General features: G+C 50.8%; 1 protein-coding gene across 4 annotated transcripts in view; it reads left to right on the forward strand.

Moving 5' to 3' along the window:
* The window catches only part of RBM33 (RNA binding motif protein 33), a 134,657-nt gene that overhangs the window by 94,598 nt on the left and 25,350 nt on the right, over window positions 1-14,709 (forward strand). For 3 of the 4 annotated variants that reach the window (XM_049642157.1, XM_049642158.1, XM_049642160.1), the window contains one exon: window positions 2,415-3,044. In XM_049642157.1, the coding sequence (XP_049498114.1) occupies window positions 2,415-3,044 (630 nt within the window). The remainder of the gene's footprint in view (window positions 1-2,414; window positions 3,045-14,709) is intronic. The other variant, XM_049642159.1, reaches the window with a different exon arrangement.

A 14,709-nucleotide genomic window follows, 5' to 3' on the forward strand; every position in this document is an offset into this window, starting at 1 on the left:
GCTGTCGCGCGGGTCAGCACCACACCCTGAAACGGCCCACCGTTGCTAGCCGAGGCGTTTGTGCTGGCAGGTGGGAAGAGGTCAGGTCAGCATGAGGAAGGTCCACCAATATTTTTAAAAACGATGTACGACACGTAGTAAGTTAGTATCACTTGTTAACGTGACATGATGAAAGGATAAGAGTTTCATTACTGGCACCTGGGTGGCCTAGGCAGTTAAGTGTCTGACCCTTGATTTCCGCTCAGATCATGATCTCACGGTTTGTGGGCTCTGCTGACAGCTCTGAGCCTGCTTGCGATATTCTCTCTATTGTCTGTCTGTCTCTCTCCCTCTCTCTCCCTCTCTCCCTCCCTCTCTCTCTCTCTCTCTCTCTCTCTCTCTCTCCCCCCCCCTCCCCCTCTCCCCCCTTCTCCCTCCCCTCCCCATCCCTCCCCCCTCTTTCATCCCTCCCCTGCTCGCTCTCTCTCTCTCCAGAATAAAAAAAAAAGTTTCCGTAGATAACAATAGAGGCATGAAAGAATGAGCCACGTTTAGTTCTCTTTCAGTTGAAATTGGGGGCTGGGGTCAGATTTTCCTAATAAATTATTGCTACCAAACGAGGAATGTGAACCTCAAGTAGAAATTCTGAGTTAACGTTTACAAAGACCACGTTAGAGAAAGTCTGACTTTTTTGGTTTTAAGATCAATGTATGAAAACGTTATGTAGATTTACTGACCGGATAGGGGTAGTTTATAAAAAGGAATTTTGCTGAAAACTTTATCCTGGTTTTAGTCGTATAGCTAGCGCCTGCCTTGTACGTTGTGACCTGATTTAGTTCAGAAAAAATGAAGTCACGTAAGTCACATTATTTTCACTGTGACAGTGGTTAAATAATATGAGAAAAGTGAGCTTTGGGCATGTCGCTAGCCACTCGTTGCTGTTCTTTTTCACCGTAGTTGATCTAAAAATACAGGCTTCTGCGGAAGCTTTCTGTAGAATCCAGCAGGTGCCATGAATGCGAAATGAAACTTGCGGGTAGCCATAGTGTGAGTCGAATGTCCTTATTTTTTTGCTTTTAATTTTATGTACACGTAGAATGGGACCAAGAGTAAAATGGTTTTCCTTTTTAAAAATCTTAGGTAAATATGGTTTATTTTCCTACTCTCATTCAATTGCTAATGATAGAATAAAGGGCAAATCCACTTCCAAGTATTTTTACCTACGTACTTGTGTACTCGAACATACTTTATTTAACTCTTGCTTGTTTGGGAGAAACCTTAGTGTTAATTTTTCCTCTATTGATGAAACAGTGGGCCCTGTGGCCTTGCCGCTCTCCCCCAGCAGTCTGCTGCTCCCTGAGTGCCCGGCCCCAGTGCCTTTGGGACAGCCGTCCCCGTCTTACTGTTCTTCTGCTTTTCCCTTGCTCTGGACACCTACCTGTGTAGCTCTTGTCTGCCTTCAGTTTGCTATTTCAGACCTACCTTAGATTTTGAAATCAGATGGCCGAGTTGGTCGGAATTGCTTCTGAAACGCCAGGCCAGTCCTGATGAGGCCCTGACTCTGTCCTGTAGGTCAAGTGCGTCGGCTCTGGGTGTCTTCAGCTGCCTTTTGATCTTCTTTCCCATTTCTTAAGATTTATTTGTTAGTAGCTGAAGTGTAGAGAGATTAAATCCTATTATGTTCTTCTGTAGAAGATCTCTGGATGAGGGTATCTATGATTTTTTTTAGTTAAAATTTTTAACGAATGCTTAACTTTTAATAAACTTTCTTCATGGGATGCTCTGCCTGAAAGTTACTGAACTTTTTCAAAGATTTCTTTTGATAGACTTTCAGAATGGTTTGGGGCTGGCATATTAAAGGCCTTCCTTATATACCATTAATATTCCGATACTGCAATTGGCAGCATTTTGATTCTGAGGAGAGTGCATGAGTTCAAGGTCAGAGAGATTGACTTGTGCTGTTCATTATAACCAATTATTCTGTGACAAATGAGTTTGAGATCAGGCTGAAAATTCTGTACGAAAAATCAATAGTTCTAATCAGGCCCTTTCAGATCATTTATACCCACCTTTTGTTGGTTCGTCAGAGAGGAGCCAGATAAAACCTGTGTGACAGCACGGTCTCCCTACTGTTGGCGTTTCCATTCGAAACATATTTTGATATCTTAAATGAATAGTTTAATTGGTTTCAAACTTGTAAATGAGTGGAAATTTACATTATTTCGTTTTCAATATTCTGATAAGATTTTCCAAATTAGCTTTAGCTGTGTAATTTTTTTTCCCCTCCCCAGAGGAAAGAGTTCTACTTAAAGTCTGTAAGCAGATTTTGAATGGCTTTTTGCAGGCCCTGAATTGGGCGTATTTGGAAAGTGCGTCTCCTCCGTGGTCCCCCGCCCCGGTTCTGCACAGTAAGCCGGGCGTGTTTTCTCTTGCAGTTTCCCGATGAAGATGAGGAGACGCGCCTCTACCGCCTGAAGATCGAGGAGCAGAAGCGCCTCCGAGAAGAGATCCTGAAGCAGAAGGAGCTGCGGCGGCAGCAGCAGGCGGGCGCCAGGAAGAAGGAGCTGCTGGAGAGGCTGGCCCAGCAGCAGCTGCACCTGCCCGCAGCCTCGGCCGAGCCGGACGAGCAGGCGGCCTCACCGGCCCCCGCCAACGGGAACCCGCTCCTGCCCTTCCCGGGCGCGCAGCCTAGACCGAATGTGAAAAACAGACTCCTTGTGAAAAACCAGGACGGCCCCGTTTCGAACGTTCAGCCCAAAATGTCCAACTTTGCGCCGGCCGGCACTCCGGGGCAGTACCAAGGACAGCAGACGAAACTGCCCAAGCACCCGAGGCAGGCCAGGGCCGTCCCTCAGAGTCCGGGCCCGCACAGGGTCCCGCAGGGGAAGCCCGCGGACGCGGAGGGGCCGCCACCCCCCTCGCAGAGTGCTCGAGCCGCCCTCCAGGGCCGGCCCCCGGACGCCAAGCCCGGCGCCAAGAGGACGGTCATGCACCGGGCAGGCAGCGGCGGCGGAGACGGGCCGCACGTCAGCTCCAAGGTCAGGGTGATTAAGTTGTCAGGCGGGGTAAGTTGACGAGGTCACCAGCGCCTCTTGGAATCTGCGCCTCACGTACAGTGTCCTCGTCCCCAGGGGAGGGTTGGAAGAGGGCAGCCTGCTAGAATCACGCGGTCCAGCCTCTGAGCGCCCGAGTCCAGTGGTCAGGGTTGTCGTAAGTTCACCTTCTGACCTTCCGGTTCCCCCGGGTCTTCACGCAAGGCCAGCGTGGCAGCCCCAGGGCGGATGCTTCTCAGTTTTAGCTTTTCCTTTCGTAGGTAATTTGTGACAGAATCGCCAGGTTGTCGTAAAAATTAAGTTCCCTTCACCCGCAAACAAGTACCTGTTGTGTGTAGCTTCAGATTCAGGGAGGCCCCGCGGCTGGGGGACAGGCCGCTTCTCAGCAGCATTGTCTCCAGGACTGTCATCCTGTGTGTCCGAGCTGGTCTCTCTCGTTTTAGAAGACAGAGGCTTAGCAGAGTTCTCCAGGGAGGCCACGTGGGTCGTGTGGTCCCGGGGGGAGCGCAGCCGGCTTCTCTCCGCGTTTCTGAGCGGTCCCCGTGCTCGAGCATTCTCGGTGAGGGCCAGCTTGGCGGTCTGGGTAAGGGTGGCACTCGGAGGTGCCGCGGACGGTCCCCGCCGCACGAGGCTCTGTAGGCCACACGCTCCTTGCTCCCCGCGCAGAAGGGGACTCACAGCCTGTTCCGGCGGCAGTGAGACGGGGGGCAGGGCAGGGCAGCCGGGGCTCCGGTCCAGGGAGAAGGCCACGCACCGGGTTAGGGACAGCCCATGGCTGCTCCTGTGAGTCGCTGACCTCCAACGCCTTTGTTCCTGGGTCCGTATAAAAGTGTGACTTCCTCGCATGCTGTAGCAACAGTTTTGGTAGAACGATAGGAATTGGAAATCCCATATTCAGCAGACCCTGTGATATTTTTCCAAATCTGTTTTTTCTCCCCTCCATTTGTTGTGATTCAAAATGTTGATAAGCAAGTGGCCTGTGTCACCGCAGCTTGTGTTAACATTGTGCGAGTTTGTTTTCTTGAGGCGAGAACCCAAGCGTTAATCAGTTTTATGGTATCTGTGGCCTTTTGTTCTGGCTTTGTCTGAGGCATACTTAATTTCTCTCTCTCTCTCTCTCTCTCTCTCTCTCTCTCTTTTTTTTTTTTTAATTGAGTTAAAAACTTAGGAGGAGGGGCCATGGGGCCATGGCTGGGAATAGACCTTTTCTTGTGGCCCCTGTGCCTGGTACAGTGTGGTGATGTGGCCTGTGTGAAAGTGAGGGCCGCTGGCGGGCTGGGATGTGCAGGGCACCACTCTGCTCTGAAAGCGACTTTCAAACCAGTTAGCACCTTTCCTTTAAAAAATGTATCTACTTAAGTTTTTGCTGTCTTTTTCTCCAGTAGGGGAGGGGGAGTTTTTTTTTTTTTTATCAGACTGTATTCCAAAATCATGCTGTATAATTTTATAATACGCAGAAAAACAACAGAGGAGTTTTACATAAAAATAGCTGCATGCCAAAATTTGGAACAGCTTTCTTTAGCTCTCCTTTTAATTCCTAAGTTTTGAGTTTACTAACCGACACGTTTTGTATCTTACGATTTATCTTAGCAAGTCCTGTAGTAGTGTGTTGGCAACTTTTGAATTATTGGAGGGTAAACATCTCTTGTTTGTATCTCTCTGAAACAGAAAAAATAGTATTTCCCTAAAGGCCTCGGGGTTTTTCTTTTGTAGGTAGGAAGGAACTATTCTTTAGAAAAAATTTTTTTTTTTTTTTAATTTTTGAGAGAGAAGGAGCACACGCCAGCAAGGGAGTGGTGGAGAGAGGGAGACACAGAATCGGAAGCAGGCTCCAGGCTCTGAGCTGTCAGCACAGAGCCCGATGCGGGGCTCGAACCCACGAACTGCATCATGACCTGGGCTGAAGTTGGACGCCCAACCGAGCCCCCCGGGCATCCTGAGGAAGGAACTGTTCTTAAGAGAACACATTCTTAGCTGTACCTGCTGATGCGGAGGGGAAATGGTTCCGTTCCGGCATTTCTCCTGTCGTTTCTGCCCCTGCCAGCCTGCCCTCTTCCCGGAGACGGTGGCACGAACACTGGGGGCTCAGCTGGTACCGTGTAAGGGGCCGACGGGGGCTCACCTGTCACACCTGTGCAGAGTATCACGTGTGCGCCTCACCTTTCTAGTTACTTACTGAATGAAAGCATCTTGTTGTCTGTTCACGTTCTGTTTGTGTCTTGCTGTGAGCCCTGGACTTCTTTGCATCCTGTTAGTACAAAACACATACATTGTGTGTTGTATTGATAAGGTTTCCTAGGGATTTACTCTGGAGAGAATTTTGTTTACTTTTTTCTAACCTATACTGGCATCAAATCTGTGTCGTTAGAATTATTCTTTGCATTCAGTAGGCTCCTCTAGTCTGCTCTCTGGTTTCTAGACGGGACCCGGGACTGTGGTGGTACATAGTGGCCTGCTAAAGTGGTCCTGGTGGCCACTAAAGTAGGTGTCCACAGGATTGCTAGGGAAGCAGAAATGTCTTGGAACTCTTACTCTGACAGGCAAATTGGAAATATCTTAAAATTTAATGAGAATTCTCAATTTACTTGTGGGGCTGTTGTGAACCAACGCGGAATTCTCTTGTTATTTTCCATATTTTATTTGTAATCAAATAATTACTTTTGGATTTTATTAAATTGGGTTTTTTACAATGTGAAAGAGCCCGAGTCTTAAGGCAGTCGTTGTTTTTAGTCTTCTTTTTTATTAGGTTCATTATCTTTAAAATGATGTGATTTTGAGAGAGGGTGTGTGTGCAGCAGAGGAGGAGCAGAGGGAGAAGGAGAGAGAGAGAGAGAGAGAGAGAGAGAGAGAGAGAGAGAGAGAGAGAGAATCCCAAGCAGGCTCTGCACTGTCCATCATGGGGCTGGATCCCACGAACCGTGAGATCATGACCTGGGCCGAAATCAAGAGTTGGATGCTTAACTGACTGAGCCACCCAGACGCCCCTATGGTGATTTTAATGCACCCTCATCATCGTAAGAGAATTTCTAGTTTTTTAATATCCTCTCTCTTTATTGTGGTTAATGCATCACGGGCACAGGAAGCATTTTCAGAAAGAACTTAGTAAAAATTCTTTCTTGGTATTGGTTCTCACAGTCGCGGTGACCATGGTCGTGGTTAAGGTCCAGGAGTGGTTCTTCATCTTTCTCAGGGGCTGTTGGCATCCTGCCGGTGGTTGGTCCTCGTGAAATTCCCTTCTGTGGAACGTAGACGTTGCAGCTGTCCCTCGCCGGGACCGAGAGCTCGCGTGTGCGCGCGGAGGTGCCACGTGGTGGGGACAGCGTGGCTGTGTGTGAGGGAGCCCCGTGTTTGGACGGGCATATGTCTTCCGTTGTTTGGGGCCCTGAACTGCCAGTTCGTTTGTCTGAACCCAAGTCTCCAGGCTGCGGACGGGGTTTTTAAAGTTGTGGGAAAGGAGGAGATGAACCTTCTGGCACGTGGAAGGCCCTCCACGCATGTCTGTTTGCTTTTTAGGTGCTCCCAAGGCCCATTCCAGGAATGCAGGCTGTGATTTCATGCCCTAAATAGTAGTAGTTACCGTCCATCGGGTGCATAGCATGTACTCACGGCATCTGGATGAGGCGGATACTTGTGTTCCCGTTTTACAGGTGAGTAGACGGAGTCTCAGAGAGGTTGTGTTAGCAGCCCAGGGTAGAGCTAAGTTTTTTACCAATGTTTGTAACAGTTGTTTTTGCTGCTGCCTTTTTAGTTAGTTGTTTAGTTGGTTAGTTAGTTTAGTTTAGTTAGTTGTTAGTTGATGAGGGATAATGTTCTGCCGTTTCCAGTGAGTACATAGAGTTGGTCCAGAAGAGTTCTGCCAGGGGCTTCTGGAAGAAGTGTGACGATTAGGTTTCATTTTTCTTGCCGAGCCCTAGTGGTGGCTCCTGACTGGAGAGTGTTGGGGAGCGTCCGGAAGTAGGAAAATGCCGCGAGGGGTGCGCGGCCGCAGCTGCGGGTGCGGGGCTGGAGAGGGGCCGGGTTTCCATCATTCCTGTTCTGGAGCCTGTGTTAACGTGGGGGTAGGCTCCTGGCTCCCGGCCCGCCGGCGTGAGGGACAGTGTGGCCCTACTTGCCGTGTGCCGTGAGCGAACCTTTGAACATTGCTGGGGAAGTCAAATTAGGCCACGTTTTATATTTAAAACACTGGGATGAAAACCTGGGGAATTTGCAGTTTAACGAGACCTTTGTTGTGAGGCGCTCCACGTACGTGTGGATTTTAGTTTTTTCGTATCTTGTCCAGCTTTGCCAGAATGAGTGTCTGAGGAGTGGCGGGTTATGAAGAGTGTTGAATGTTGGCAAATGCTTCCAAAATTTCACGTGCCTCCTCGAAGGTACTTATGTAAGTGACCTCCCTAAAGAATTGTGTTTGATGGAATGATCAGATTACTGAAGATCTGGAAATATTCTCCATTTGCTCGTGTCTCAGAAAGCTACTTAAGTATTTAGTTTTCAGAAGCCAAAAGAGCAGTCTCGTTAACTCATAGTTTTGTTCATAACGCATACAGAATCCAGAAAAACTATTCGAGTGACACGAGAGCAAATACAAAAATATAAAGCGTTTCCTCGACGTGAACTTCCCATAATCCTCCAGCCGTCCTTTGGGACCAGACACCAGAGAACCGGGACCGGGGCAGGCGCGTGCCCCGGGCCCTCCTTCGTTCAGGACCTTAGTGGGGACTGCCGCCCCGTCTTCCAGGTTCGGGCCTCGGGGAACCTCGGTTGGCGGCCCCAGCGAAGCCCGGCGTCCCCGGGAGAACGGGGCCGGCTTTCCCGCGCGGGCCGCGGGCCGTGGGCCGTGGTTCCGCGTGTGGTGAGCGACGCGGTGCCCGCGCGCAGGGCGGCGGGTCCCTGGACGCCGCTGCCGTCTCCTTCCAGCTCGAGGAAGAGACGGCCTCTTTGCAGCGGCGGTCGCCGGTGTTCTTGAAGGAAATGAAAGCAGATTCTGAATTCAGCGGCTTACTCTCCTCGAGGTCATAAAATTAAGAATTTGGCGGCAAACGAAGGAACCGGTGCTTTGTCCTGCTGGCCGCGCAGAGAAAAGGGGGACGCGCGGAACGCCTCAGCAGGGGAGCCGGCTGTCCCATCGCGAGGCTCCTGTGTCTTATTTTTAAAAGGCTGTCAGAATGCCGCGCGCGGCAAGTCCCGGTTTACTCGCGCGTGCGCGCGAGCTCGCTTTCGGGGTTCCTACCGCGTTTGTGCCCGCTCGCGGTCTCTCGGATCTCCTCCAGAGGTGGTGGGGGCGGCGTGCCTACCTGACCTCTCGCGTGTGGCGGAGGGTGGTTGACTTCGGGGAGAACGTCCGTGTGAGAGAAGTTGCGAAAGTCGTATGAGGACTTCCCGTGCCCCTTTTACCCGATTGACCGGGCTGCGTTTTACCACGTTTGCGTTATCGGTGTTTCTTTTTGCCCTTCTCCACACACCCACACACCCACACACCCACCCACCCACACACACACACACACACACACACACACTTTCTCGCTGTTCTGAGAGTGGGCTGGAGACACCCCCGTGTTGCCTCAGTATTGAGGTGTTGTCTCACAAAACCGCACTCAGACATCCTCACGACTCAGAACATCTCACGGCGATACGCATCACCGCCTAATCCACAGTACGTGTTCGGATTTCGTCAGTTGTCCCGGTAACGTTCCTCACAGCCACCTTTCCGCAGTGTGGGGGTCCGGTCCCGGATGGCGCATTGCGTTTAGTCTCCCTGACTCTGGGACGGAGCCTCGGCCTCCGTGTGTCTTGCCCTGGACTTTCTTTAAAGAGGGGAGGCTGATTATTTTGTCAGACATCCTCTGGATTTGCCGTACTTTTCCTCGTGATCAGTTTCAGGTCATGCATTTTCGGCAGGAGCGGCACAGAAGGATACTGTGTCCTCCGTGGGTCCCGTCGGGGGGCGCCTGGCACATTTGTCCAGTGTTGGCCACTTCGATCGCTTGAGGAAGATGGCGCTTGCCGAGTGTCTGTGCCGTGCGGTTCCAGTCCTACCCCAGGTAACTGAGAAGTGACGTACGGGACGGTACTTCGAGACTATGTAAATGTCTCATCCCTTGTCCGATCTTCACTGTTTTTTAGCAAGCGGTGATTTTTTTTTTTTTTTTTTTTTTGATTACAAATTTTTTTTCATGTTAATTTTTTTAAGAGGGCATGTGAGCCGGGGAGGGGCAGAGAGGGAGAGAGAAAGAATCCCACGCAGGCTCTGCAGTGTTAGCGTGGAGCCTGATGGGGGGCTCAGACTCACCAACCAACCGTGAGATCATGACCCGAGCGGAAATCAAGAGCCAGATGCTTAACTGACTGAGCCACCCGGGCGCCCCGAGCACTGGTGTCTTCCTGATGCCAGCACTTTTCTGTGCTTGCTGTGTAGCTTCCTCTTTACTCTTGTTCATTTGTTCATTCATTTACGGCAGTGCGAGCCTCTGGATTCTCATTTTGTCCAGTGAACTGCTACTGTCGTTACTGGTTTTGATGTTTGGATTGTTCCAGGCTGGCTCCGTGTTCTTTGATGCATCCATCGTTCTCTGAACACGTCCTGAGACCTGGTGCAAGACGGGGTTGGGCCCGTGCTCCGTTTCCTGCTCAGCCGTGCGGTCCTGTCTCCGCAGTGAGAGCAGGTGCCTGCTGTGCTTCTGCGCCCTCCCAGCGCACACCCAGCCCTCCCCGGGCAGCTCCCGAGGCCGGAGGATGGATCAGAAGCAGATTCTGTTGTATATGACGTTTCTGGAAATAGGGCATTGACATGAGTAAAGCACCCTCTCTGATGTGTTCAGTTTATTTCTTGAGTTGCTTTTGTGTGAGAAAGCCGAGAATTCGGCATCCCTGTTTAAATATGAAACCCGAGGGTTGGGGTGGATGGGGGGCTAGCGAAGGCCTGTCCTTGTGGCAGGCGCTGAGGTGCGTGGTACTAAGCGGGGGTGGGGAGGTCTTGGCGGGTTTCTGAGGCTTCCCTCTCCACGGCAGGGCGCAGGCAGGCTCGCCATATGTGGGGACCTTGCGTTTTGTGTGGTTTTGCGTTTTGTTCTGTTCCTTACGTGGGTCAGCACAGCTGCTGGACAGCCACAGCTAGGAGACACTGCAGCTTCCTTGGTGACTCTTGGGTGTGAGGGTCCTGCATTGGCTGCCAGCATTTATGAGCGGGGTGGTCGTGCTGGCGATTGTCCCAGCGGCAACGGGGCCGCGTTGCTAGTTCAGCTGCGTAAGACTGCTCAGCAGACCAGGTGCTGGAAAAGCAGACAGCGACACGGTGTTGTGAGCAGTATGACAGGAGGACCTGAAGAAGTGACTTCAAGTGAAGAGTGTAGATCACTGGCTGAAGGAGGGCAGGGGAAAAGGAAAACGCCTTCTAGGATGATGGGGAAGAGCGTGTGTGAAGGTCCTTGTGGCAGGGAAGTCACGGCCTGTTTTCCAGCTGCAGGAAGGCCAGTTTGGCCAGAGTGCAGGGGCCTTACAGGCTGTGTTAGGTGTTGGACCTTGATCGTGAGAGCAGCGGGAGCCATTGGAGAGTTTTCACAGAGGGATAACGGGCCTAGTATTTGATCCTTGCCTTTTTAAAGTACGCTTCTAAAACAGTCATTACATGCAGGCTTTTTTTCTGTTTTTACGACACAGGAAGTGATAGGCATGACTCCTGGGGCGTTGGATTTAGAGACAGAAACGTTCATCCTGGGGACATCTGCCACCCACTGGGGACTCCTCCACTGGGCGGGGGGTGGGAGGGGGGGTCACAGCTTCTGTGCCTAGAACATAGGGGTGGAATCGGCCACCTTCACTGCCTCCCGCTGTCCGGACGTGCCCCGTTCCTGCCTCTGGCCCCCTCGCCACCTGCTGCGCGTGACCGCTGGTTTGCAGGGCTCTGTCGCCCGCTACGGCCACTGACTGAGGCTGGGTTTGCTCCTCCATCTTTTTCGGTCTCCAGGATTAGGACGGTGTCAAGCGCGTTACAGATATTTAAAAAGACGTCTGTTGAAATTTAGATGACACCAGTTAGCAAACTTTGGAAAAACCAAAAGTAGCATTAATCCTTATTATGAATTCTGGCCATGTTTTCAGGCTAACATTCATGGTTCCTTCCCAGACTCCTTCTTTATTCAGTTTACAAGATGGGGTTATATCAGACATACTGTTCGTCACCTTTGGGGGTTGCACTGAGCGGTGAGTGCGCGGTGAGGAGACCCGGGTCGGGGCAGGGTCACGCCACGTGCCCTGTGCTGAGCCGCCTCCCAGCGCGGAGGGCGCAGCTCTTCTGCTGACTCGCCTCATTCCTGGCCCAAGCGGACTTCGTGCTACGGGGTCAGGCAGTCCCCGGGAGCCTCAGGAAGGAGGGAAGTCGGGTGGAAGGGAGTTGGAAGTGAGGTCGGAGAGGACAGAGCTGCCACGGAGTTGTGACAGAAGGGACCTGGGAAGACCAGGCAGTCGGGGAGCTGGGTGTAAGAGAAGCTGCTGTAACGCGGGTGTGGGGAGCCAGGGGGGCCGGGGCCGGGGGTGGGGGTGAGCACCAGACCCTTCCCCGCTGGCTCCTGTCCCTCTCGGGGCGGTGGGGCCGTGGGGGGGTAGGGGGGTGGGGAGGCTGGCTGATTCCCTGTTACAGGTGCTGGCGAGCAGGAAAACGGCCGAAAGGCAAACCGCAGAAGAGAGGAAGGAACTCGGGGCAAGAATCTGGATTAGTCACGTGTTTGAGAACATGCGTATGCCAGAAACTTCCTTTCAGAGGAGAAGCTATTGTGCATAAATAGTTGTCTTTAAGAGCTTTGAAATGCTTTAGCGGGCAGAGTTCATAACTTTCAGAGAAACGACTGTTTAAGGGAAATTGGGGCAGAGTCGGCAGGTGTTCGTTGCAGGACAGAAGTAGTTCCTTGTAGTGAATCCGAATCTCTCTACATTAATTTTTGGGTTGCTTTAGGGCAGCGGTGCTGGGGAGTGAAGTGCTGAAATCAGAAATCAGGATTTGCGAGCTCCCTCTCCCCAGTGGAATAGGAGTGGCTCCCCTGGGGGTCGGTGGGGGGGGGGTGGTCTCGGCTCAGTCCTTCTCCCTGACTTCCCACAGCTCCCCCTGCAGGGGCCTCCCCCATGCTGCCAAGTAGGTCGTCCAGGCTGCTCCTCGAGGGCCGCCTAGAAGCCTCTCTCCCCAGCCTGGAGCCTCCCCCTCGTGGGGTCTCATCTGGAAGAGCCCGCTGCCTTCTCCTCTTGAGAGCCTGGGGCGGGAGGTCCCCTCTGAGGCTTATGAACCCCAGAGGCCACTTAATTTTGCTGTTTCCGGATCTCCCCAAAGCCCAACTGATCTCAAAGCTAGAGCGGGGAGATGGCGCTGGAGAGACTGCCCGGTTCCCGAGTTCCTGCCGCGGTGAGCTCCGCGTCCCTGCGGTCAGGTCCTCACGCTTCGGGAAGCCCTGGCGCCTACGAGCCCCATGTGCCCTGCGCTCCCTAACCTTAGGGGTTTTGGTTCACGCCAGCTCACGTGGACCCACTGCTGAAATTTTACAGGAAGCATTTAAGACTTAGATTGTTCACGTGTTCGGCTTGAACAATCTAAGGATCGTGGGTTGCAGAGAATCGGACGCTGCAAATGCAAACCGTTCTCCCTTCCTGTTATGCTGCAACAATTTAATTAGGGCATTGACCCAGGAACCTGGAAAGAAAATGTTAGCCTGTTTATTTTCTTGCACCTTTTCTCCTTGAACAGTAGTCTTCAGAGACAAAATAGAGCCTTAAGTGTATTGATATTTCGAAAGTTGCTGTCGCGTGCATATCATTTATTGGCCAGATTCTGAGCGAGCCTTCCCAAGATTACGGGGCCAGGCCCGGCATTGTTGCAGTTAATAGAAACCTGTTCCGTGAGGTCTGCGGGCCGTGAGATCGGCAGCACTGGCGTGACAGTGAAGTGGGCCTTATCGGACGGAGAATTCCTAAGAGGCTGCCCTGGGACCCTAACCACTGTCCTTGTGTGTGTCCTGACAATGTTATCTGTCCTCTCAGTGCGGAGTATCAAATGTCTGTCACGAGTGCAGAAATTAATTTAATGTCACCTGAAGACATGCAATTAATCTTTTAGAGGTTTTCATAATACCTTTACAGAAAGAGTTGCCAGTTTGGCGGATTTGGATTTTGGGGTTTAGAAGAAGATAAGGAAAATTAATTTTTCATCAGGGTTAATACAAGCTAGCAGGGCCACAAAAGCTGAGAAAAACGGTTGGGGAATTTGTCAAGTGTTGTCACTCTAGAATAATGCTGCTTAGCGTCTGATAGGTGTAATCAAGAGTTGAGATTTCTATGGAGGGGGATTAATCAATTTGCTCACTAGTGAATGCAAGTCCGTGATATCACTTCTTCACGGGGTTTAAGAATGGAAATAAGATTTGATCTGTCAAATTGCAGGAGGCCCTGACATTATCAATAGGCATTTTTATCTGTACATTTAAGCCATTTGTTATAAATAAATTTGTCCTAATGTTGGTGGCTACAGACCTCATTTTTTGGTAACGATTAAGCTGATAAAAAGTATTCCCTAAGCTTACTTAATTCAGGTAGTGCCTCTTACATAATTTAGAAGAGGAAAACTACTCTGAAAAGACATGTTTATAGCAGTCATTAAAAGATAATCATTTGCGGAAAAAAAAACAAACGACAAGATATTTCTGGTTTGTTTGGTCTGAGGCCGGCCAGCCTTCTTTTCTCCTCATCTGTGTTTCAGAGGAGGTGGAAGGTACTGAAAATCATACGCAAATTGCTGCTGCGTGAGGAGTTTGAAAGGGAACTGTGCCCCCCACCCCCACCCCCCGAGAAATTCACTCTCACAGTGAATTTTTTTTCAGGGTGCCTGGCTGGCTCAGTTGGGGGAGTGTGCAGCTCTTGACCTCAGGGTTGTGAGTTCGAGCCCCACGTTGGGGGTGGAGATTGCATAAAAATAATAAAATCTTAAAAAACCAAAACCAAACCAAAGTGAACTTACTTGTTTTGAACAGGACGTAAATCCACAAACGATCGGTTATTTCCTTACGTTAATGTAACAGGGTTCTGAAAATCCTAATTTGAACAACGGGGTTTTTAAGTTTGCACGTGTGAGCGCTAAGGATTTTAGGGCCTCTTTGAGTGCTGTAACTGTGTGAGTTACGGGAGACCTCCAGGTGGGGCGTTCGGTGTGGTATGTGATCCTCATTCACCTTCATCCGTGTCCGTGTGCAAGTGTTAGGTATGAAACGATGCTCCTGGCCACCGCCTAGTAATTACTACATTAACTGGTTTTCACAGGTTACTTGGAATAATTCTGGAAGTTAGAATTTCTCCCCAGAATTAGCTTCTCATTGTGCTGATTTGAAAGAGAGTAGTTGATCCCTCCATTGACAAAATGAAACCTCTCCATTTTTCTTCTAGAAGGGAACAATTGCATAACTTAGATTTTGGCCTTCAGGGCTCAGTATGGTATTTAGGACAGCAACGCAGGGACCTTTTCCTTTTGGGTGACGGTTAGTCTGTTTGCTGAGAACAGTTACGGGGAAAGGCCGCCTCCTGGGAAGCGGCGTAGGACCTCGGAGACAGGAAGTCCCAGCAGTTACTGTGTGACCAGGGGTCTCGGGGTTTCCCTTTACAAAATGAGGATCATAGTTACCTTGGAGGGAGGATTGATGGAAAACTGCGT

Source organism: Panthera uncia, chromosome A2 (assembly GCF_023721935.1).
Source record: "Panthera uncia isolate 11264 chromosome A2, Puncia_PCG_1.0, whole genome shotgun sequence".
Classification (NCBI taxonomy): domain Eukaryota; kingdom Metazoa; phylum Chordata; class Mammalia; order Carnivora; family Felidae; genus Panthera; species Panthera uncia.